Source organism: Sardina pilchardus, chromosome 6 (genome assembly GCF_963854185.1).
Source record: "Sardina pilchardus chromosome 6, fSarPil1.1, whole genome shotgun sequence".
NCBI lineage: Eukaryota > Metazoa > Chordata > Actinopteri > Clupeiformes > Clupeidae > Sardina > Sardina pilchardus.
Window position 1 is genome coordinate 21,070,886 of NC_084999.1, and position 26,080 is coordinate 21,096,965.

At 47.7% G+C, this 26,080-nt stretch overlaps 1 protein-coding gene across 6 annotated transcripts in view; it reads right to left on the reverse strand.

Moving 5' to 3' along the window:
- arhgef1b (Rho guanine nucleotide exchange factor (GEF) 1b) overlaps positions 1-26,080 on the reverse strand; it is a 46,349-nt gene that overhangs the window by 9,560 nt on the left and 10,709 nt on the right. The window contains exons 2-20 of one of the 6 annotated variants that reach the window (XM_062539005.1): positions 24,983-25,047; positions 21,232-21,318; positions 20,600-20,713; positions 16,726-16,824; positions 15,824-15,866; positions 15,210-15,315; positions 13,572-13,712; positions 10,136-10,165; positions 8,481-8,580; positions 7,957-8,044; positions 7,177-7,209; positions 6,152-6,355; positions 5,770-5,911; positions 4,520-4,534; positions 2,880-3,053; positions 2,026-2,216; positions 1,221-1,367; positions 956-1,038; positions 420-545 (exon numbers count right to left, since the gene is read on the reverse strand). In XM_062539005.1, the coding sequence (XP_062394989.1) occupies positions 420-545; positions 956-1,038; positions 1,221-1,367; positions 2,026-2,216; positions 2,880-3,053; positions 4,520-4,534; positions 5,770-5,911; positions 6,152-6,355; positions 7,177-7,209; positions 7,957-8,044; positions 8,481-8,580; positions 10,136-10,165; positions 13,572-13,712; positions 15,210-15,315; positions 15,824-15,866; positions 16,726-16,824; positions 20,600-20,713; positions 21,232-21,318; positions 24,983-25,009 (1,950 nt within the window). In that variant the 5' untranslated portion in view covers positions 25,010-25,047. Of the gene's footprint in view, positions 1-419; positions 546-955; positions 1,039-1,220; positions 1,368-2,025; positions 2,217-2,879; positions 3,054-4,519; positions 4,535-5,769; positions 5,912-6,151; positions 6,356-7,176; positions 7,210-7,956; positions 8,045-8,480; positions 8,581-10,135; positions 10,166-10,258; positions 10,717-13,571; positions 13,713-15,209; positions 15,316-15,823; positions 15,867-16,725; positions 16,825-20,599; positions 20,714-21,231; positions 21,319-24,982; positions 25,048-26,080 lie in introns of those variants that run through there. The other 5 variants (XM_062539007.1, XM_062539006.1, XM_062539008.1 and 2 more) reach the window with 5 other exon arrangements.

The window sequence follows — 26,080 nt, forward strand, 5'->3', positions numbered from 1 at the left end:
GGCACACACGCGCGCACGCACACGCACACGCACACACACCAAATCATGCACATTTGTATTTGTACACGATATATTTACATCACTATATAATATAATTACTTACATTTACTATACATATGCATTGCAGCACAAATACATGTATTAATACAATCATACACTCAAGTGGTCCATGCATGTTTCCGCAATGATTCATTATTCATGATACAAACATCTGTATGAATACGCAAGGTCACTAACACATTCTAGTAGGATGATAGCATACTCAAATGGTACTTAGTATATACAAACCAACTGAGATTTTGGCTATGTACTGCAATTATAAGATCTGTGGGCATAGAGAGCTTCTACTACAGACCCCTAATTTTCCTGCCTGCGTGCATGTGGGTGCCTGTAAGCATTGGTGTGTGTGTCTGTATTACCTGGATGAAGGTGTTGAAGCGAATGTCTTTCTTCTGTCTGGTCTTGATCTGCTCCAGAGCCCAGGTCTGGTGGCTGCAGAAACGCGATGTGAGCTTCTGGAACCACTCGCCCTCCGAGCCACTGAACTGAGAGGGGAACGCACGAAGAGAGAGAGAGAGAGAGAGAGAGAGAGAGAGAGAGAGAGAGAGAGAGAGAGAGAGAGAGAGAGGCACTGATCATCATATTCTTTCACAATTTCCTGACATTGTATCAATCAAACAACTGATCGATTCATCCAGAAAGAAAACAACAGAGTAATCGACAATGAAAATAAGCGCTAGTTGTAGCCCTAGTACATACTGTACAGTATGTGTGAGTACAAAGCCAGCGGATTACTCACTGGCTAGAGGGGTTGGAGAGGGAAGAAAGCGAGACAGAAACACAAGAGGAGGGTGTGAGGAGAAGGAGAATAGAGAAAAGCCTTGAGGTGAAGAAGAGGAGGAGGTAGAGGAGGAGGTGGAGGAGGAGGAAGAGAGAGCACTAGTGTTCTACTCACTCTGCTCAAGAGTGTGGGGCCGATGGCTTTGACCACGTAGTTGTCCTCTTGACGAAGTATCTTCAGATTCTCATAGAACGCATCTGCCAACGCAAAGCATTCTGGGTTAGAAAAGGACGGCTCTTGAAGACACCTACGGACAAGCCAAACCTGACACATTTTCCATGCACGACTGGCTGTTATAACATCAAGGTTAGCGTCAATGGCTATTGGAACACGAGTGGCCACTCTTAAGTCTTGCGCTGGTTGTGACTCAGACACTCACAGTGCAACTCGAAGATATCGTCCAGGCTGGGGAAGATGGCCGCCACCTCGTCAAAGGTCATGAAGCCCTCCCGCTCCATGGGCCGCGCAAACACCATCTGCAGGACGCTCAGCTTGCGCACGTGAGCGTGCTCGGTCACAAACAGCTCTGAAGGGGACAGAGAGAGAGAGAGGGGGGGAGCGAGAAGAGAGAGGAGAGAGAAAAAGAGTGACCGTGAGAAGTGAGCAAGAGGGTGGCGAAGTGACTGGCAGGCTACATCTCGCTTAGTCTGTTGCTCGCTCTCGTTTCTGATCATCATTCTAATCTCTCTCTCTCTCTGATCATCTCTGATTACACGTCTGTATGTTGATCTGTTGACTTCTCTCTCTCGTGTCAGAGTCAGACGACAATCTCTCCACTAATAGCAAAAGCAGGTCTCTCGGTCTCTTTCTGATCATCTCTGATTACACGTCTGTATGTTGATCTGTTGACTTCTCTCTCTCTCTCTCTCTCTCATCAGACTACGATCTCTCCACGAATAGCACAAGCAGGTCTCTCTCTCTTTCTGATCATTCCTGACTACACCGCTGTGACGGCACAAGTAGCTCTGTCCATCTCACATCTCTGGACTTCCGCCGTGAGTATTAGGCTGCATCCGAATGGTTAGTACATACTAACTTTGGTTAGAATGTAGAATGTACTACTCAACCGTCAATTTAGTATGTTATTTATGTATGAGAGCGAGTAGTAGGCATACAATTCAGACGTACTGGGCAGCCATCTTGCCTGTCCTTTGACCCTAGGTTTCCCCCCCCCCCTCCCTCACCGTTGATGACCTCCTGCCTCTTCATCTCCTTCTTGCTCAGCTCTTTGAGGGCGTCCTTTTCGGCCTGCTCCCTCCAGTTGGGCGGGTCCTGCTCCAGCTCTGCGATGCGGGGGTCCAGCTCCTCCTGCTGGACAGAGGGAGAGGCTGGGCTAGCGGGAGCCGCCTCGGCCGGGGCAAGGCCTCCGTCGACACTAGGGGGCGCAAAAGAGAGACGAGAGAATGAGGACGATGGCAACCATCTGAACCATAGAAAAGGCACACTTGTCCCATCAATGGACAACAGAGTATGTCACACCCAAAAGCTTTTCCTGGGTATCAGACATCATATTGTGTGGCACCTTAGAAGGTGCGGGCAGGCAGAGTGCTGTCAATACTGACCATGCAGCCAGTCTGCAGTTGGTGAGGGTGAGTCAGGCTGGCAGGTCAGCAAGGCTGTGGGGCTGTTAGTCTGGAGTGTGGAGTGGATAACCCACAAGCCCATGACCAAAGATGACAGTCATTGGCACATAGCTGAGCTGCTGTTCTGGCTCCTGCTCTATGTGAAGATGTATGTGTATGTGCATGTGTATGTGTATGTGTATATGTATGTGTATGTGTATGTGTATGTGTATGCGTATGCCTATGCGTATGTGTAATCAATATGTCTGGGTGGAAGTGTTTCTGCATTCACATATGAGTGAGTTTGTATCCTACTCATGTTGGTGTATATAACTTCAACCTAAGTGTTTGTTTATGTAGTCCATCTATATTAAATAAATAAAGAATACAAGCGAAAAAAAAAAAAAATTTGGCTTGTTTATGTCCGCCTGTCTGTCTAAGTATGTGTGTGTGTTGTGTGCGTTAGGCTGCCTTACGGGAGCCGGAGCATGGGGGAGGGTGAGGGGGGGTGGGAGGTGGCAGGCGAGGTGACGGCCGTCTGCAGGTCCACGTCGCTGCGGGAGCGCGACTGCTTTTGGCGGCCGGAGGTCCTGCGGCGTGACGGGCGGCGCTCCACAACCATGCTCTCACTGCGCTTCACGGTCCCGCTCCTGAGGGACACACCAGGACACCCGGAGGAGGAGGAGGAGGAGGAGGAGGAGGTGGAGGAAGGAAGAAAAAAGAAGGAGAGGGAGGAGGAAAAGGAGAAGAAAGGAGGAGGAGAGTAAGAGGAGGAGGAGAAGAGGGAGAGGGGAAGATGAGAAGAGAAGAGGAGGAAGAGAGGGAGAGGAGGAGGAGAGGGAGAGGAGGAGGAAAGGGAGAGGAGAGGAAAGGAGGAGAGGAAGAGGAGGAGAAGAGGGAGAGGGGAAGATGAGAAGAGAAGAGGAAGAGAGGGAGAGGAGGAGGAGGAGAGGGAGAGGAGAGGAAAGGAGGAAAGGAAGAGGAGGAGGAGAAGAGGGAGAGGAGGAGGAAAGGAGGAGAGGAAGGGGAGGACAGTAGAACAAGAGGAAAGGGTGTGAAAAGGTGGGAAGTGGAGCAGTTTGAGGGAGGCCACGTGGGACAGAACAGAAAAGGAAAAAAAACAGAATAGGAAAAGAGAGCAAAAATGAAACGAAAGGTGAGGGGGATAAGGTTTTAGAGTAAAGGTCAAAAAAGAGATTGAAAGGAAGGAAACAGGGGAGGGGAGAGTGAAGGGGAGAAAAGACAGGAGTGGAAGTGATAAATAAAAGAATTGGAGACAGACAGCAAAGGAGGAGGTAGAAAACAGTATGAACGACAGAAGAGCAACAATAACCAAACCAGGAGAGTGTGTGGGGGGGAAAAAGTGAAATGAAGAAGAATGCAAAAAGAAGTTTGACAGAAAACCTGTTAAGTCTCAACAATTACCAACAGAGTTTCACACTAGATTTCCATCAGCCTTGGCCTCTACCGTCTCCTCGGCAGTCTAATAAAAGAACTTTGCCGGTGCAATCAACAACAGACTCCTCCCTGCTGCGTCCACATTAACTAAAGAGAAGCAATTAAGGCTCCGCACTCAGCGCCTTGCTGTTACCAAGAGCCTGAGGATCGTGGGCTCATGGGCTGTTAAGGGTGCTTAATGGGGCCGCTTGGCGCTCCAATCTCACACACCGTTCCGGTCATATCACAAGACTGCAGGAGGGGGGGCCGTGGACCTCCATTCCAGAGCCAGCAGTTCCGTTAGCACACCAACGGAGAGCGCATACTTAGCCATGCAGTGAGTGAGTGTGTGAGTGTGTGTGTGTGTGTGTAGATGTGAAGATGTGTCAGTGATGGTGTGAGATATTTGAACATTAAGTGTGAGGTAAACTGATTTGATTTTTTATTGTGGATGAAGTGCTTCCTTGAGGGTCAGTGATGTGATTAGACTCAACGTAGACTGCATTAAGCTAGAGAGAAGCACAAAACTGTTTAAATTATGTACTTAAACGTGTCTGTGCTTATTAGGCAGATATGCCCAATCCATTAGAAGGTGAGGGTGAGTGTGTCAGTGTGTATGTGTGTGTGTGTGTGTGTGTCAGGCGTAGGATGTTTCCACAGAGCTGTACTGAAGACCCACCTGGAGGCTTTGCGTCTGTAAAAACATGGGACAGCATTCAGTTTCACCAGCACACACACGCGCACAGACACGCGCACACACACACACACACAGACACACACACACACACACACACACACACACACACACACACACCTCTGCCCTGCCTCACACCAGGACAGAATAGCTAACAAACCATCTTAGCACAGCCTGAGGAACAGGACGCCATTACAGAACAAATCAAAGCATGACTGGGCACAGCTAAGCACATAGAAACAGCAGCAACATATGCTGCACGACACATCCCAGCACAGGCCTCCAAGCTTAAGATATGCAGCGCTCACAAATGCCTCAGCATTATCTTATGGTATTTACCATTGCCAAAGTCATAACTTCAGGCTTTTTTCCCCACCAGCATAACCACTCCATTTAAAGCTGGAAGCCGATCTATACAAAGGTCTTTACTATACCAGGCGCTAATAACCCATTCAACTGGTGGATTCATTTAGAAGCATTTTTTGCCTAGAACCTTCCGAAGCAAGACATGACTGGACACACAAGCTCTATTGTACACTATAGCCTTGGGCTAGGCAGCAACAAACACCATGAACAAGACAACAGATAAAAGAGATAAAAGCTTCTGCTAGCTAAAACATCAACACTTGCTTAGGACCCAGGACCGGGCAACAGAAGCCAATGCCGACCAAAGACTAGCACCTCTACTTGCACACACGGAAGGCACACGGAGGACACACAGAGATATGAGACACGGTAGGACTGAGACAATAAGACAAAGCAGAAATAAAGGAGAAGAGAGAAGACAAAAAACGAGGGAAGCAGGGACAAAAAGAGAGGGAAGGAGAGGAGCGAGAGCCGCAGTGTGGATGTGGCTGGAGGCCGGGGGGGAGGCAGGTGGGCGGGCCGGCTGGGAGCCGCGGGGGACTCTTGTTGCCTGAGGAACGTTGTTGTCTGGGAGCTTCTGGTTCTGGGGAGGGCCAGTTAGCGCTGCTAGCAGCAACAAGAGCAGGGGCACACAGCAGGACGCAGAGCTAAAGGGAGTTTTACCACGCTCCCTTAGCCCAGACACAGAACTGGGGAGTTTTACCACGCTCCCTCAGTCAGCACAGTCACAAGTCTTTGGTGAACAGAAATGTGTCTGACTGAACTAAACAATAATGCTTTGTCTAATAATAATATTGGCCTGGCTAAAGTGAGTTGAGATTTGCAGGTGAGGCCCTTTTCTCTGCGTTCTGTCTGTCTCGACGTCTCACCTGTCTTTGTCCAGGATTTCTTCCAGAGCAGACTCCCCGGGGATGGTGACAGCTTCCCAGGGACTGGCCCCTGGCTGGCTGGCAGGAGACACCTCACCCCCCTCAGACACAGACTGGGAGTCTGAACGACTGCTGGTCGGTCCTGAGAGAGAGTGCGGTACACCAGACACCATTATCAACAAAGACACTACAAGTCCACAAACCAAATTCGAGTTAGTTGTGCTAAGAAAAATTGCCACTATCTAAAAGTGACTACAGTACATTAACTCCTGCTCTTAAGCCAAAACATGTAGGGAAAACTCCACCAACTACTATCCAAACCGACAAAAACCCATCAAACTCCATTCCCCACAATGCCGCTCTCTCTCTCCCTTTTCCTCACCCATTTCACTGTCAGGGCTGGAGGTGATGCTGATGTTGATGGTGCTGGACGCCTCGCTGACCTCCGACCCCGCCTGGCTGCTGGAGCCTGTGGAGCCCGACTTGCGGCTGGCGAACGGAGCCGAGCTCGCATCTGGAGCCGCCCCGCGGGAGGGGGCAGTCCCGCTGGACCCTTTACGCTCATGTGACCCCTTATCCTTATCACCTGAGAGAGAGAGAGAGAGAGAGAGAGAGAGAGAACGAGAGAGAGAGAGAAAGAGAGAGAGAGAGAAAGATGAAAGGGGAGCCAGCTGGAGAACAAAAGAGGACGAGCGGACACACGGCTTCATTCTCCCACCTACGAAAGGACACAGTGCCCTCCAACTTAACTCCCACCAACATTAGTAAGAGGTGAACTACGATCATTCGAAGCAGAGACAAAGAGACACTACAAGAATGAGAGAAGGCTACAGGGAAGAGAGGGGTAAGGGGATGACCAGAGAGGGAGGGACTGAAAGAGCATGAGGGGTGGAACTAGGAGTGATCTGTGATCGAAAGGAGAGTTAGTCTTCCTAAAGGGAGAGAGGTTGGGGGCCTCAGTCCCAAGATCCTTCAGACACTGTCAGACACTGACAGACACGGAAGTGCTGTGGACTGGACGGCTGGCTGATTCTTTTGACTGATGGGCACCATTTTGTTTAGCGTCTGTATGAAGATGAGAACGCCGTCTAACTTAAGTGTTCTTGTTCACTTTGTCATGTCTGATTTGGCTTCTCTATGTGCCTCCTCGTTACAGATATTTTTGGTCCACGGCGCTCGATTGTACTGTCAGCGTCCTTGCCTTGTAGAATTGCATCCATGAGAGAAACATGCCACAAACTCAACAGCTCCACAAAGATCCAGTCTTCCTTATCACTACCCAAAGCCCACGGCCTGATCTGGGTCATGCACACATGCAACTGATTTGATTAGTAAAAAGGGAGTGACTAATTTGGAGGGGAAAATAAAAAGAGAAGTAGACAACATATTTATGTCGGGCTGTGGTACCTTCGTTGTCCACTTTAGTTGGTTTGATATCACCTGAAAGCAGAAAACATGACGAGACAAACGTGTTTCCTCAAAGTTGTTCAGCAAACCCAGCAACACAATTTACAGTCCAAGAAACACACGACAGTGCCTAGGTTTTACACTAAAGTATGTAGTGTGACAATCTTACTAAATACCTACAGTGGGCCTCGATTCCTAAAGGGGAAATATTGTGTTGTACTAGCATATCAAAGTGCCTCTATTTCTGTAAATAACTATCTAATATGAAAATTTTATGAGGAAGGACCCTTGGAGCCTTGAGTGAGTCTTGAAATATGACTAGTAAAAAGTTCTAGTTTAGATATGTAGATCAGCATTAAACATAACCTCATGCAGCTACAACAATAATCTATTACATTGCTACTATTTCATCACATTAGATTGCATTATAACCACTACTACTACTACATTACATTGACTGATGGCTTGTGCTTCCATCAGATCTAGCATTCCATTACTGATCCTTCATCTGGGGATTAGTTACGTGGCTCTCACCAAAGATGGCACAGAGACCGATGATTGATCAGAACAACCTGGGCTGGGTTTGGTAATGAGTGCAGATGGCCATGGCTTGTCCCTATGGGATGTGTGGTGAGAATCCTGTATGTGGTGCATGGAGGCCCTGAGTATGGATGCTTTATGGAGATTGGGTGGGTGGGGAGAAGGGGAGGGGGATGAGGGGATAAAGCATTCGCCTGGGGGGGGGGGTGTGGGGTGGGGTGGAGAGGGTGCAATACGTACTGCCCCCGCCTATCCAGCTGCCGGCCTCCCGGAGGATGCTGGGTAATCCGCTCCTTGGCTTGGGCAGCTTGGGCTCCTCCTTCTTCAACTGAAACAAGTCAGAATGGCAACATGCGTCATGTCGGGGAGCTAAGACCATCAATCAAGACATTCCAGACGGACACTCGTGGAGACGTGGAGAGTTAATAGTCAAATAACAGTTCAAATCTGAGCTGATGCTTTGCAATGCAAATGAATGAACAACAATTCAAATACAGCTGAATAGCGAGAGCTCATACACACTGTAGACACTCTTTGGCCCAAACGACTGCTCTTGATTTTAAAAGGGAACTAGTGGTGCACAGCGGAAACCTTTAAGTCCTTAGAGTGACCACAGATACAGATAAAAAATGTCATCAATGTGCATCATCATTGTACATTACTGTGTGAAATTCAGACGAACCACAAGTCAAGAGGCTGCCGACTGGTAAGAGTGGTAAAAGAATACAGTAAGGCTATATTGACAGAACAGAGAGGGGCCTCACCCTCTTCCGGAAGAATCCACGAGACTTCTTGCTGTCTGTGGCCCTGGTCTTCACCCCCAGGTGCTTCATGTAGTACAGCACAGACGCAAAGATGGCAGAGCTGTAAGGGAGGAGAGAGAGCAAGAGAACAGAGGATGAAAACACACTCCAACTACCCTTGGGCCGTTTCTGAACACACCTTCAACACAGGACTTCTCTTATTAGTTGCAGACACCTGACTTGCACTGAATTTAACCAGGTGTTAAATGTTTAGAGGGCATTACTGTGTGCAGAATGGAGAGGAGAGCCCCGCTATTACAGGAGTTGCACCAGAGTTCAGCAGCGGTGAATAGCACAGTGGTGGGTATGAGGTAGGCCCATTAGGTAGGTTCACCAGTGAGAGAAATGCTACCCTTTACTGTTTAAATGGAAATTATGTATGTTTTATATATATATAATAAAAGGCATCACAGACTTGCAGAATGGCATACTAGAAACACATGACAAGTGTGCATTTGTATGCATATCACTTGTCTATTTCAGACTTTCAATTGCATCTATGCGGTCGACATTTTCCCTTCTCTAAATAAAATAATAATAATTAAAAAATACTGCACAGAGCAGTTTGGAGCAGGGCAGGGGACAAGCTAAAAGGTTTGGAGCCATCAGCAGTGAGAGGAGGGATGAAGGAGGGAAGGAGGGATGAAGGAGGGAACATTCTGATGGAGGAGGAGCACTGAAAAGAAGGAGGGATGGAGAGAGCAGAGGATTTGTGGGAGGAGAGCTGGAGGTGCTCCAGCCTGAAGGAGGAGGAAGAGAGAGGAGGAGGAGGAGAGTGGGAGGAGGGAAAAAGGGGGAGAGGGTGGTGCAAACGTTTGAGGTTTGGGGGGGGGGGGGGGGTAATATCTGGTGGAGCAATTGAGATCCAGTGGGGGAGAAAAGAAAAGAAGAGAATATGATGAAATGAACTGAAAACGAAGGAGGAGGAGGAGACTGCATTGCAGAAGGACCAGATAGACTATCTGGCAAACTTTGGGAGTGACAAAAAGAAAGAAAGAGAGAGAGAGAGAGAGAGAGAGAGAGAGAGAGAGAGAGAGAGAGAGAGAGAGAGACAGACAGACAGAGAAAGAGAGAGCGCACATACAAAACAAAGGAGCAGACAGAACCAGTGCATTTGCCCCCACTGTGCAGCCCTCGGTTCTCGGGGAACACTGACTGAGTCCCACAAGTGTGCACTGCAGACTCCCCAGCAGCAACAGCAACAGCTGGACAAAGCCAGCGTCAGGTTTCAGCTTTCTGACAGGATCACGTTTCACCAGTCAAACATGCGCCGTGTCAGCAGTACGCACAGACGATATAGAGCAGTACTTAGCCCCATTGTTACAACTCTCCTCGCACATATAGGAAAGCCTTTCTATGCATGCATGCAGTCAAGATTCAGGAAGTTGATGACCATTATCATGCATTTGCACATATTCTACATTTTATGAGCAACAGTTTGTGACTTCTGTTTAATTAACGCAGATGAGAAAACCACACCCCAACCACATGCAACAATAGCAAGCAATGTATTTAGTGTGGTTTTCACTTCTGCATTACAGCACTGTTGCAGGATGCAAAACGATAGCATACACATCTACAAACAAACACACACACACACACACACAAGCACTTACCATTTGTCTTCGTCTGCCACAATCGTGGGGCTGAAAGAGAGAAGAGATGGAGGATAAGTCAACAGGACAAGTAGTGGACAGACAAAGTGCAGATAGGCTGCCTGTGGCCACGGTCACTCTTACCGTTTGAAATTAAGTCTCATTTTTGCTGTCTTTCTCTGGGCTGCTTTGACACTGTGTCTTCGGACGGTGGAACCTGAATCGGCTGATCTTTTCCTGACTGATGCGCAAACTGAAGGCAGTGTTGTTGTTGTGTTCAGAGTTCAAGCTAATGAACATATTCTGATATTTGCAAATAAAAGGAAGAACAAAAAAAACAAAAACAAAAAAAAACTAGAAGAACTGGAGCTGCATTAAAACCATGCACTCCCGACAAAGTTGGCGAAACAAAGAAGAAATAACTTTGCTCGCTCTGCAGAAACTCAACAAAAAGTACAATAAAACTGTCCTGAAAATCTACTCTACTGGTATGAATCGTGATTGACTATATAGTCGCCCTTTAGAAGCTGCTCTACTGAACTGATCTGGGAAACAAGTCCTTTTTCTCCTGAGGCTCTGTCTCTCTCTGTCTGTCTCTTCCGGATGGATTCAAACTCAAAACAAAGCCGCCCGGCAGCGGAAGCGGCTATTTAACCGTGCTTTTGTCTGATGCAACGAGCCTGCAAGAACATGGAAATAGGATCCTCATGTTTTGCTATGAACATAAAAGCTGGGCAGGGCTTGTGGGGGGAAAAAAGGGGAATTCCCTAGATCTCGGCCAATTGCTGCCCTCCTGTCCCCGGGCCAACTCGAGAGCCGGGCCAATGAGAGCTAGCGCACGTGAGGTCATTGCGGCCACAGGGTTGAATGGGCCAGCGTGGAGAAAGGGGGGGGGGGGGGGGGGGGGGAGGCGGGGGGGGCATGGGAAGAAGGGCCCGGTTGTGTGAGAGCGTAGAGGGACTGAGTGACATGTTTGTGACTGTGTGGCATCAAGGCAGAATTGAGCGCGGTAACAGAGTCTGGGTGGGTGGGTGGACTGACGGTGCATGAACAAGCCTCTCTTCACAGTCCGCCCGACCCCGTCTGGGAGCCTTTGAAGTGCTCTCTCAGATGGCCTTCATGCACGAGACATGTTTTCTTGCTTTGCCTCTATTCATCTCTCCATCCCTTGTTTTTTTGTCTCAGCTCGTCCATCTCTCTCTCTCTCTCTCTCTGTCTGTCTGTCTGTCTCTTTCTTCCCTGCTTCTCCTGCTGTTGTAGAGGAGAGCTGGGGTCAAGGGCTGGATTAACTTCCTTGTGTCTCAGAGTCCAGCCACCACATAACAGCACCCCCACTCTCCCCCCATCATCCGCTGCCCCCTCCTCCCTGCCGCTCTCGCCATCTCTCTCTCTCTCTCTAGCGTTGGCAGTCTGCCAGGGGGAACGCGACTTCCTGCCAGCGTGGCAGTGCTGACTCCATCCTCTCCCTCCTGCTTCCTCTGCTCCAGTGGCTGCCCTTCTCCTCCTGCCTCTCCAAATTACTGCCATCCTCGCCAGTCTGTCTCTCGCTCTTTCTCTCTCTCTCTCTGTCTCTGTCTCACTCTCTCTTTTGCTCTCTCTCTCTCTCTCGCTCTCTTTTGCTCTCTCTCTCTCTCTCTCTCTCTCTCTCTCTCTCTCTCTCTCTGACCTCAGCCAAACCCCATTGCTGCTCTGTCTGCAACGTGAGCACGTGTTTCTTCTCCTTCCTCAAGTTCTCCCCCACAGACGAGGAGCGCACACTCCTCTCCGTTAGTCCAGGGTCTGTCCTCCTTCACTTCCCTCACACGCGCCTATATTTACCAACATGGCTTGCAAGCTCTGTGAGGAGCTCAGTGCACGTCTGTGTGTCTGTGTGTGTGTGTGTGTGTGTGTGTGTGTGTGTGTGTGTGTGTTTTCAAGCACACACGTGTGCATGTGTCAACGACCGCCTGGTCACACAAAGGTCACAGCCCTGCTCTGTTTGGATTTGGCTGATCTCAACTGTTTGCAGAGCTCAGCATGCAGCACAGTGAAAGAGAGTGAGAGAAAAAAAAACAGTGTCTGTGTGTGTGTGTGTTTGTGTGCGCATTGCAGTGCCAATGCAGCACAGGGGTCTCAGTAGAGCGACACTGCTGCTTTCCCACAACTCACACACACACACACACGCGCTGGAACCAGTCAGGAGCTACTGAGACTGATTCTTGAGTCCAAATCCCTGTTCTGGATGAAAACATGTGAGCAGCTGTGAGTTGTGTGTTCCTGCACGGACGCCTGCACACACGACTGTGGCCCGGCCTCAGAGAGAGCAGTCAGCCTGCACACACGACTGTGGCCCGGCCTCAGAGAGAGCAGTCAGCCTGCACACGCGATTGTGGCCCGGCCTCAGAGAGAGCAGTCAGCCTGCACACGCGATTGTGGCCCGGCCTCAGAGAGAGCAGTCAGCCTGCACACGCGACTGTGGCCCAGCCTCAGAGAGAGCAATCGGCTCAAGGCTGCTGACTGCTTGGTCCATCTCTGGGACATCTTTAGCCTGAGTTTCGGCAGGCAAAACTGCAGTGGAGGTGACAGGCGGTCAGCTATAATCATCTGATGGCTGGACACTACTTGTTCCACTTAAGATACAATACAAATATAATGTAACGTGTGTAATACTATTATATTACATACTGTATGAGAAACCAAAAATAGTGCTGTCACTGAATTTTTTTTAGTTCTCTAGAGCAACACTTCAGAATTTGCTCAATGTTCTTTCCTTCCCCTTTCCCCTTTCATTTAGCTTTTTAGACACGCTTCCTCATTCTGGGTCTCCCTCTGACCACCAGTTCTGTCTCTCCGCGCCTTTCTCCAAACCAAGGGAACGGACAGGCCCCTCATCCTGACCACTTCTCCTGCCTCGGGCCTGTGGGGGTGACACAAGGTCTCCCGTTGCCTCCCTTGTCAGTGTGTCGGTGCAGGGGGTGCAGCGGCTCTGATTTCTCCGCCTCCAGCTCCTCTGTGAGCTCAGTGTGGTGCTGCTGACTGCTTTGAGCTATCTGGATGTGGCCTCCGTTTGCCCTCTGATGCTAGTGTGCATGTTGAGGTTTTTTTCTATCTCTCTCTCTCTCTCTCTCTCTCTCTCTCGAATGATTTATTTTGACAACATTGTTTCCTTTCTGCACAACACATTATTCTACACACAATTCTTTAAAGTGTAATGGGGTGACATGGGTGTGTGTGTGTGTGTGTGTGTGTGTGTGTGTGTGTGTGTATGTATGAGTGTGTGCGTGTGTGTGTGTGTGATGTTTTTTTTCTGTCTGATGTGATGCTTTAAACTTGGCTGATTTATATTATGTATGCATGTGATTTATAAGTGCAATCATGTAAGAGGCTAGAGAGTAGTCTAATAAAAGAGTCTCTCTCTCTCTTTCTCTCCCTCTCACTCTCTTGACTGGGCAGTGCATGACAGGGTTTGGACACTCACTGCATATCGGCCATCTTGTCCAGCAGGTTCTCGGCCACGGCCTTCTCCTTCATCTCGGTGGGGATGCGGTCAGTCGAGTGGTGGTTCTCCACCTCCAGCAGCTCCTGCTCGTTAGGCGTCATTCCCATCATCCTTTTCTGCCTGTGAGCGGAGACACACACACACGGACACACATGGACACACACACAGACACGAAGGGGAGAAAGAGGACGCAGGGACGTTAGTAACGTTTTAGAGACTTCTGATGAAGTCTGATGAAGGTGAGAGAGGGTGTGAGTGGAGTTAGCACAGATGGATATGGCAGATCAGTCCCGTGACAGCTGAGCAAGCCACCGAGAAAAATCTTAAGATCTACAGAGACCTGATCCTGATAAGCTAGCAAAGACGCGCCGCTTCGTGGGGAGGAATAAGAATCAGAATTCGAGGATTAGAATTCACTTTCAAGTCACTAATTTACTAGATGACTGATAGAGCTGCATATCTGATAAAACGGATGATTTAAGAGGAGCATCTTAGAAATGGTGTGACAAATTAATACTGTTAGGATGCATTTGCTAAGAGATGTATCTTTGGATCCTGATACAGCTTCACTATGGTGGCAGGAGTACATAGGAAGAAAGACTCTGTTGTACGATATCCTGATGGTGTTTTCTTTCAGTCAGAGTAAACATATTGAATCGGTCATAGATTGTTTGTAAATACGGTATCTCTGTCTTGTATGTTTTGTGTATGGTGTGAAAGGACCATGTCCCATTATGTTCTGTGTTTGTTGGTATGGGCCTGTTATCTTACGGTGTCCTTAGTCGCAGTTGTGACTGAGTGGAAAGACAGCAAGAAGGTGGTGGAGAGGAGCAAGCAGGTAGGACAGGTGAGCCGGGTGGGGCCGATGGAATTGAAGGCATCACATAGGGCCCTCTTGTAGTCCACCAACAGAGAACTAGCTCCGTTCCCATTTGCGAACCAACATTTGAACCGTTTGGAGTATTTCCACCAAACAAAAATGGTTCAGATGGCGCTTGGGTTCAAAGCTTGAACCAACAAATATTTGATTTCCAGTCAACTGGAGTGGATATGTCACTCTACCGTTCAGTGGGGAGAAGGCTTAAAGCATGTATTTTTTGTCCATATTAACTGTTGCCATGAGAAAACAAATCTAGTCAAATAACACTACACTGCAGACGATAACACGCATTTCATACAGCTCATTGCTGCTGTTTTTAAGGGCCAACGGTCAAATCATCCTCCTGTTCTACACCCTCTGTTGATGATGCATTCTTAGTTCCGTTCAAAACCGTTGGAAATATGGGCTGGTGCACTAGTTGGAGCAAAGGTTTAAAGAATTCCGAACGGAACTGGTTCTAGAGCACGAACAGAAACTTTCTCTGCACAGAGAGAACTCCTTGTGGGTAAACAAGGGGTGATTTGCTGATGAAACCTGCAATAGAGCTGATGGCCAACATATATTCTGGATAAAAAAAAACCTCTAAACTCCAAAGTCTTATGGAGCCATATAAAAAGCCTTATGGAGGAAATTGGAAAAGAAAGGCCATTGACGGCTCAGAGGGCTCAAATGGCTCCAGGTGAGTGTGTAGGCAGGCAGGTGAGGCCAGGTGAGGCCAGGTAAGAGGGTCAGCTCACTTGAAGTCATCCAGCTGCCGGAGGACCTCCTGGGTCTGAATGTTCTGAACTTCCTGTGCAAACTTCTTCTGCTGGTCCTCGGGGATGAGTTCTGGTCTGCTGCGATCTAACAGGAGGAGACAAAGAGTTACACAAATAAAAAACAGTCAAGTGCGTGTACAAGTGCACACACACACACACACACACACACACACACACACACACACACACACACACACACACACACACACACACACACACACACACACACACACACACACACACACACACACACACACACACACACACACACACACACACACACACACACACACACACACACACACACACACACACACACACACACACACACACACACACACACACACACACACACACACACACACACACACACAACCATAAAGGCATGCTTAGAAACAGATAACTATCTCTACACAGTAAGATGTTATAGTCCAAAACAGTAATGATTCACAACAACAGTGTAGTAAAAGTACAAATGGGACATACCCACGCACAAAATGTGTTTTCCAGAATGCACAGGAAGACTGAAACATGATGCTGTTTGTCATCTTTGAGTGTAAAATGAGAGGCGGTGGGAGACAGAGGGGACTTACCCAGTTCATAGTTGACATGAGGAGGCACATTGACTCGGAGGATCTGAAAGAGAGGGCAGAAAAGAGCAAGGCAAGTTTATTTATACATTCATTTAGTGTGCTTTGTACAAACAAAAGCAGACAATAATAAAAAGTAGAGTGCATAAAACAGTTTTCCTTTACTTATGGATTCTAAACTGCATTTAGTTTAAATTACGGATACATTCCAGATATGGCTGTACTGCAGATTGTTAATGTCTACCACCACAACAGACTAATAATGGTAGCGAATGTCAAGGCCCCGTAATTCCACTTTTCTGCCAACAGATGGCGCAGGAGCACAGAGGTAGAGGCAGTGGATGAGTTGCGTCTGGTACAGTGAGGGACAGGAAGCAGGGGAACGAAAAACACACAGCTGTGAAATCTCAGCAGCTCTTGAGTCACTAGACAACGCCGTGGCTCTCGCTGGTGCCACACATGAGGAAAGCCGCCGCCGCCAGGCTCCAGGAGCCAACGGCAAGCAAACAGAGACAAAAAGGAAAGACAGAGAGTGAGAGAGTGAGAGAGTGTGATAGAGAGTGTGATAGAGAGAGCGAGGAGGAAGAAAAGCAGGAGACAAGAGGAAAAACACAACCCACTATGCTTTAGTGGGGGTCGTTCCCATGACCCCCACAGGAAGCTGGGGGTCACAGACGGAGAGAGAGAGAGAGAGAGAGCAATGCACCCTGGGTAAAAAAGACATAGGGAGCCAGTGCAGACTGCAGTGAACGGAATAAAAAGTGCGGAAGAGGGGCAAAGACAAAAACATGAATGACAGTGAGATGGTGAACCGGCAGGACGGGCTTTGTGTGTGTGTGTCTGAGTGTGTTTGTGTTGGGGTTGGTAGAGAGAGAGAGAGAGATGTGCAAAACTATTCTACTCACTGCTCCTTTGTCCAGGAAGTTATTGTAGAACTCCACAAAGTGCTTCTTCGTTTCTTTGGCACTGAGACTCCTGAAGACGTCAGCGTGAAGGTAGCACAGCTGCAGAGAGAGCGAGATAGAGAGAGCGGGAGAGGAAGAGGGAGAGAGGGAGGGAGAAAAAGAAAAAAGAGGGGTGTTGGAAGAGACAGGAAAGTGGGAGGGAGGAGAATGGAGTATGACTAAGCAGTGATATTAAGGGATGAAAAACAATGACAAACACTGTTCAATAAAACACTCAAACTGTATTGTGGCTATAGTAACCAAGAGAGAGACTGAGGTAGAGTGAGAGAGAGGGAGATAGAGTGAGAGTGAGAGTGAGAGAGTGTGTGTGTGTGTGTGTGAGAGAGAGAGATAGCATAGTGGTGCACACACACATACACAGACACACACATCCAACTCAGAGATATTAAGCTCACAGAAAGCCAGGCTGTCATCTATATAAACACAGAGAGCAAAACCACTTCACACACACAGACTTGGCCCTGGCCACAGCTAGGAAACACACACAGACAATTCTACTGTAAGCCAGAGGCACAGAGAGGTGGGTTTTATTAGCACTGATTCCCACGCTGTGCAGCTCAGTGCTGTTCATTATTACTCACCGAGAACAAAGCTAATGTTTAACACGGCAGGTCTAAGGCCTGTCTATGTCACTGCCCTGTCTGATACTTTGAGGTAGCCAGACACGCCTTCATATTTTATATATTTCGCCTAACTCATAACACTGATGCAACAGTACCACATAGGGTGTTTTTTACAACTTCTGAGGACACATGTTTTCGTGAGTAAGAACAGCACTGTAAACTTGATCCAGTGATCAAGTTTAACCGCTCCAATGAGCAGCAATCCATTTTCTTAGAAAAATGGACAGTTTGAAATAATGATGCTGCACAGAAGAAGAAGAAGAAGAAAGAAAACATTAATTTTCTAAGCAAACAATGGCACACTACTGCGACTGTGACAATCGACGTGTCAGTTGCTGTACCACTAATCACTTACTGTTAGCGCAATCGGTTTGTTTCACAGGAGTGACTGAGTGGCTGGAGGATAAAGTGGTCATTTCATCAGCAGACAATGCAATGCAAACACAATGACTGCTGTTATCATCCGTAAACACAAGTATCTATTGTTAAGATGCACACACTACATGCTACATATAAACAATTACTGTTAGTACAATTGGCATGTGACTGACACAGTGCATGTCAGTATGTTACCGCCCTCAGATACCTAGAGGTCTGCAGGGTTACGCAGCAGAGCAGAAGAGGAGAGCGAAGACGATAAGGCAGGAAGCAGGGCGCGCACACACACACACACACACACACACACACAAAGCATAGCAATGCATGCATCCTAATGTAAACTAACATGCATGACTTGGTGTGGCGATGGGGAAGTGGATCAGAGAGGAGGCAGCAGGGTGTAGCAGCATGTGCTGCTAAATGAGGAAGTGAGCGCTAAAAAAGACTGCTTTTGCGATCCAGCCACTGACATCAGGAAGTGCATCAGCGGAGACTAGAGTGAATGGTGCGGTGTGCTCCCAAGGGAATTGGGAACTCCGATCACTTAAGAGTGTCTGAAACGGATCTGAAAATACTACAGCCGCCTCTCTCAAACTTCTTAGGTTATGCCAGACTGGGGTCATAGGCCGTTATTCCGTTCATCACCCAGTTGCCACTACAGGCAATAGTCCTGCCTTTATAGCTTGCAAAGGAAATAAGCGGTTCAGTTTAAAAAGAGACCGGCTTGTTCAATTTGTTGTACGGTACTACTTGCTTTGGTCCTGGCAGTGATAATAGTGGGAAGTTAGTTTGTTTATTGTTTATTCGATTGTCGGCAAGTCTGGTATGAATTCCAGGCTCAACAACTATGGTTGTGATACTTCAATTCAATGAGCATTCATATGGAACAGTTATTAAACTTCTTTTTTTTGTCTTTTACCAGATCTACTTCCCATGTCCCATTATTCAGAATTAAAGCAACACTAAAGAGTTTTTCGTACCTTAAAATAATGTTTCCAAAATCATTTCAGTGGTTCATCAACTCGTAATAGGGTGAACAGCACTTCTGCATTCACTTCGTGACCCTCTATCTGCTATAACCGCACTATGTAACTTTACCAGATCGGGTAGCGTACCTGTAGTTCGATGAAATGAGACATAAGAAACTACAAATTTGACTTGAATTGTTGTTGCAATACATCATACTTTCATGAAATTGTGCAACATACTCTTCCTTGTCTGTGGACATTGTTATTTGCTGTATAAACAAATAGAGTGCCTGTGTCAGAGGAAAAGTGATTTAGTGTTGCTTTAATAGTCACCGTGCCAGCCAATCAGAAATGAGCATGTCTTCTTCCTGGGTGATAATGCCATCAGACGAGTGATATAAGCCTCAGACATAATTTGACAGAATCTGGCTCTGTGGACTAGCAGTCCCCTTCGTTGTAGACAAGTCCATAGTTTTTAAAAAATACTGCACAAAAAAAAAAATATTGATGAATCCTAACATGTGGTGGGGCACCAGTCCAATAAAGAAGGCCGGTCTCAGCGGATGCTTCTAGGTCAGTCATTACAAAGCATGCTTATAATAGGAGCACCCTGGGGGAGGAGAGTAGAGTCTACAGAAGAGAGTTTATACCATTGATTTATTTATTGATCCATTGATCTACTTATCTGTGGCTATACAGCGTGTAATACTTAAATACTGCTGGATGCTAACATGAGCTAATTCCCCACTGGGGGATAGGGAGGTAGGCTAGGGCATGCACAGACAAGCAAAGGAGATGAACTAGCGCAGGCTGCTGATGGACGGGACGCCCATGGAGAAGTTTTGCGGGCGAGATGAGAGGACAGGAGAGGACAGGAGAGGTGAGGAGCTTAGAGGAGAGGGTTAGGGACAATACCTGGCAGGGCTCGCTGTGGCAGCATGCCAAATAAAGGGAGAGACACCCATGCTTATCTTATGAACAAGGGAGGGTCAACAAGCAAGGATTGGTTTCACGCACACACACTTATAGTGCCTGTATGTACACGCATTTAACATACACACCTACTGTATACCCATATGCATGAACACACTCATCTTCTATCTCTCTCCCTCTCTCGCCTCTAACTTACTACACACACACACATACACATACACACACACAGACACACACACACGCCCGCAGCTTATAACAGGGCGCAACATTCAGCCCTAAATAGCCATGGTAGAGAAGTCCGCTCTGAGGTCCATGGCCATGACTAATGGTGACTAATACGACTAACAGGATTGATAGGGGTGGGACCATGTTAATGAGTCCAAATGGCGGAAAGCCCCATTCTTAGATTTCTAAAGCCGTTTCAGACACGATCTCCAGACAATACCCGGACAATGGCACAGTGATTAGGTCCGGACTTCAAACGGAGTCGAGCGTTCAGATATAAACCTTAGACATTGTATAGATGGTAGGTATTCATACCTGGAGTAAATACCCAGGGTGGTTTAAGTGAGTGAAGGAGCCAGGGTTGACGGCGCTATATCGGCTCAATAATGATGAATGCTAATAATATGTGCTCAGGTAAACAGTCCGCCCGTTTGATTCTCGATCATGTCAGGCGTCCAGTGCATTTCTGACAGGGACTTAAGACAGAAGGTCCCTCTGGAAAACCTACAAGGCTTTCAACAAAGGGACAACAGAATCCCTCTCTCTCTCTCACTCGAACGCACACATATACACACACACACACACACACACACACACACACACACACACACACACACACACACACACACACACACACACACACACACACACACACACTAAGGAGACAGGTATGCTGGGAGATCTCACCACTGGGGCGCAGTCGAACTGCAGCATAACGTGCTGCAGGAACACCAGCAGGTGGGTGGGCCGGCTCTTCAGCAGCTCAATGCTGTTAAAGGCGGTACAGTTGTCATCCACCATCTACCAGAGAGAGAGAGAGAAAGAGAAAGAGAAAGAGAAATGGGACACACACACACAGAAATGGAAGTAACATTAAATTACAGATTAACAGTAAGGCAATCACATTAGCACTGGGGACTGAGGTCTGATGCTGACATGGGTCAGGGTCAGGAGATGGAGAGAGAGGGAGATAAACAAGGCCTAAATAGGAGATATGAGCACCACTGAAAGGGTACATGATGCTTCTGTGTATTATGAAGCAGGGACTAGATTAGAGGAGGACATGTTGAAGGACCTACGGGCATTGCGTGTGATAGCACGTGCACAGACAGGGAACCAGATGGATAGACACTGATACATGGGAGAGCACATTCAAAAGTACCATTACAGAGACGAAAGCACTAAACTAGACAGACATACACCCAGATGGCCAGAAAGGGAGAAGAGAGAGACAGATGGATTGGCCTTGAGACAGACAGACAGACACATACTGTATGGACAGATCTAAAGAGAGACATGCAGACAAGTCAGTCACTCACAGGGTCCAAGTCATTCTCGAAGTCCTCGTCTTCTGCCCCGATGATACTCATGGCTGGATTGGCAGTGTGGGCACCCCAATGCCCCCGCTGAGAAGGAAAGGAAGGATGGAGAGAGAGAGAGAGAGAGAGAGAGAGAGAGAGAGTCACTAGGTTGTCTTAGACCGTCTGCAGGCTTGGAGCTGGAATCACATGGCAGTGGAGTAACCACACACACACACACACACACACACGGCTAAACAGGCCAGCAGAATCTTGCAGAAGCACCTTTGGGGGTTAGTTCAGACAAGTCACAGTCATGTACGCACACAGGCAGCTGTGGAGTAATGAAGGCCAGCAGACAGAAAGAGAGAGAGAGGGTGAATGAAAGAGAGGAGAGGGAGAAGAGAGAGAGAGAGAGAGCAAAATCAGTAAGAGAGGAGAGGAGAGGAGAGGAGAGTGTGGGGAGGAGATAGGCCATTTGGCCTAAGTAAAGTGACTGCAGCGAGTGCGATGGGGAGAAGAGCCGAGGAGAAATAGGTCATGTGGAGCTGGGCGCAGAGTAATCTGACCCAGTGAGCGCTGCAAGAGCCAAATGCCCTCCTTTCACCGAGCTGGGCACGGGGCAATGGGGCACGCCTCGCCGGCCAATCACCGCAAACTCAACCGCAAGCGGAGCTCTCGCCGACCAATTAAGCCCCAAATGCAGACGCCCCGACGCAACAACCTTTTCATTTCCTGGGGCCTCCTCCCTTAAAGATTTATGAGGAGAAACGCAGCCAAGAGGAAAAAACTGTGTGTTTGTGTGTGTGTGTGTGTGTGTGTGTATATGTGTGTGTGTGTGTGTGTGTGTGTGGGGGGGGGGGGGGGGGGGGGGCGACGACGACGACACTGGAATATCTGAGAGGTGCGAAGAGAATCAGGGATGGGAAGATCCAGCATCGTTTTTTTTCCCTTCCAGAACTGGGTGTGTCTGTCTGGGGATGGAACGGGAGAGAGACATAGGTACAGCATGGGGAGAGAGAGAAAGGGTGACAAGACAGCGAGGGCAAACACAGGTCAACCCAAATGAGAGAGAGAGAGAGAAAGATAGAGATCATCCACGGTTGGGGGTTTCCTCTCTGCTGGCTGGAGTCAACATTTAAACAGCACTACTTCCACCAGACAGACACACACACACACACACAGACGTAGGCACATGCCCACCCACCCACCCACACACACACACACACACACACACACACAGCTCCTGCCCCTGCACCAGTCGGCACCACTCGCCAAATGCCCAGGTACAAACACACCATTGTTCCCTCTCGCCACTGAGAAAGCACACTGCGTGCGTGTGTGTGTGTGTGTGCATGTGTGTGTAAATGGAACAAGGTTGAATTGGTGTTCTGTGCTGAATGTGTACATACTGCTAGTGGAACCTTTGAGACTGTGATTCAAGCAAGGTGATGGGGTGGGACATGAGGATGAAGGACTGTTTGTGGTTGTGTGTGTGTGTGTGTGTGTGTGTGTGTGTGTGTGTGTGTGTGTGTGTGTGTGTGTGTGTGTGTGTGTGTGTGTGTGTGTGTGTGTGTGTGTGTGTGTGTGTGTGTGTGTGTGTGTGTGTGTCTTAAAAAGCCTTTGGGGGAGGGCAACAGCAGCAACGAAAGCTGAAGGAGCCTTCAGAGTCAGTGCCATGATGCTGGGAGGGAGGAAAGGAGGATGGGAGAGAGGGATGGAGAGGAAGAAAGAGTGATGTGCAGACAGTAGTAGAGACAGTGGTCTGCCCAGAAGTAGGGTAGAGTAGTCTGCAGGACGTAGGTCTGCACTCTGCAACGATTATTCCCACAACATCATTTCCCAACTATTAGCCACGGCTTATACATTGATTTTGTACATTTTCTTCAACTATGAGGTTAATGCACGGGGGTAGTTAATATGGTATTAATGTGGTTTTGTTTCTTTTAACTTGCAGAAAACACTGTCCTGCGACTTATAAACAGGAAATTACTGTAGTCGATTAATCTGTCCATTACAGTACTTTCTCGATTAATCAATTTGTTGTTCAATTGAGAAAATGTCAAATAGTGTTCCCAAAAACCCTGACAAACCTTGCTTTCTCCACACGCCAAACATATTAAGCTTGTCAGAGGAGTCAGTACATCAGAAAATATCACATTTAAGAATTCTGAGGTATTTCCCTTAAAAAAATTACCTAAACCAACAGTTGGCCATCAATTTAATAATTGACCACTAATCGATCGGATGCGGCCCTACTAGGAAGAGAGAGGAGGGCAAAGCAGACTAGACTTTAAAATTTGAGCTAAACACCTACGAGTATGTGTTTAACAGGCACCACTGGTTATGAGCAGATAGACAAGCTCACCATGCCCAACCAAGTGTGTGAAATAGGCTCAGGACGACTTCAAACAAATATTCCTCCACCACACTGGCATTTGTGAAGACGTAGTGAACCAGAGGCCTCGTGCAAACAGCAACGGCAGAAATATGAGCTCTCGCCTGAAAACTCATTAGAGTGGCTTAAGTGATGACAAGCATTTAAGTCAAAAGCAACCTAAGTGCACCTGAAGAAGTCGCATGCATGACTGATCACATCAACAATCTCCATTATCAGCCACACCTTGGCAGGGAAAAATGTGACATCTTCTAAAAGCCTTTTTAACGGTATAATCTGCCAAAAACATACTTGCAAATCATTAACGTCTCTTGATTAGAGATGAGCAAAAGATTGACACACCGCCACTGGGATGTGTGGGGGACTTAATGATTATGTTTTGTCGTTGTCATAGTGACATGACTTTCAGCGCTACTGTTCGGGAGCGCCTCTTAGCCCCCGAGGGCAACATCACGAGACGAGACAGAAACTGAGTGAGCGAAGGGACAAACCTGTCGCCCCACTCTTGGGGAAACTCCAGTAGGCCTAACAGACCTGAGGCCTTCTCTCTCCTGGTCTGTCCACTGCAGGGCCGTGCCCTAACAGCAGGCCAGGCTCAGGGGAGTTAGTTGGGGAGGGGACTTTGGCTGGCGGTGGAATGTGTGGCTGAACGTGTGCCTGTGGGTTGTCTGTGTGCGTCTCCAAGACAGCCAGGACCATTTGTCTTTTTTTTTTTTTTTGCCACTCTCTCCAGGCTGGTGTTGAAGACATGCAAAGCATGTGAGCTCTTCAACAGCTGTGTGTGGGCGTGCATGTGTGTGTGTGTGTGTACGTGTGGATTTGTGTGTCTGTGCCACTAATAAGGTCGCATTCTTGCTGTAATGAAGAACTACCAGCAGCCATGCGGACTGGACAAATGTTTGTAACTCACTGTGTAAGTGTGTGTGTGTGCTTTTCCCCCTGTAGCATACACGTTGATGGTCTCATCAAAAATAATTTCAATATAAAAGTTGCCTCTGTATATAGAAGTATATTGATATACCGTGTTCAGTGAAGAATTGCACAAAGTTGAGCACAACCAGTAAAAACTCTTCAGTGAAAGAAAGGAAATGGTTGGGTTATTTTGACGAGACATCCCATCACCACACACAAAAGCACCAAGAAGACTGTAGGTATCTATCTCCAACCAATATCACCACGTATCCCAGATGCTTACATGAGCAGTTTCCCATATAACCATCAAGTTGTTAGTCCTAGTAAAATAAATAACTAAATCAAATGAACAGTAAACCCTATTGACCGAGAGTCATGCAATACCAAGCCAAAGCTATCCACCAGCTGATAGTTTGGCTCCTGAGACCTGAGGTAGATATGACTGGTCAGAGATGACCTCACCCCATCGCGGGAGTCTTCAAAATCCATGTTGTGGTAGGCGTAGCCAGTACCTCTCAATCAAGCTCCTGCAATAACATCACAGCCAATGTCAGAAAAGATTGTTGTCCGTCATGTCAATAGCAGCCGAGCACTGGAGGTTTAAACCCCCCCCCCCCCCCCCCCCCCCCCCCCCCACACACACACACACACACACACACACACACACAACCACAGTCTCTCACTCAACACAGAACATACACAGGACATAGCCTGAGGTTATCTGGAACGTGTCAACTGTCAGGGCTCCCTTTGTGTAAGTGTGTGTGTGTGTGTGTGTGTGTGTGTGTGTGTGTGTGTGTGTGTGCGTGTGTGTGTGCGTGTGTGTGCGTGCATGTGTAAAAAGATCGAACATGTACAGGGTCATGGCCTGTGGGAAGGGGAAACTTGACGAGCGGCTGTGTCAATGCATCAATGAACACAGCTGACCAGTTTTACATCCAGAGAGCACTGGCCTACCTAGCTTGCACTGGACACGATAAACCGACAGATTTCTTACCGTGGAATTCCCATCCCATAGATACACTGATGGTAAAAGCAAAAATGCAGGTCAAAGTCAGGATGGACTGGACCACGTTCAGGCACCGAAAGTCATAAAAAAAGGATGAATCTTGAACTCTCCATACATCTCTCTGGAGATAATCAGGGATTATCAGGGATTGACTCTAAAGTCCACAAGGAAACGGGAAAGGCAGTTAAGAGTCAAGATCAAATTCACTGCACCAAGATGGCTGCAGAGACTCCCAGCACAGGCTATGTGATATATAGGAGAAATAAATCACAATTAATTACAGAATCAAATCTTAAAGCTGTATTGCGTCTAGGTATAAGAGAGAGGTGTATCTCATACTGTGTGCCTAATGCTATTGCATACAGTTTCAAGATCATTCTTGTCTAGACATTTTCATGGAAATGTCCAAACTGTAACCTACATGCCAAACTTCAATCAGCACATTGCAACAGCAGATAGACAAACACTGTTCATGCTGTCATGGTCACCACAGCAACATAATATGACAGTCACAAACATGCTTACATCAACATCCTTTAGGCTACGTAACC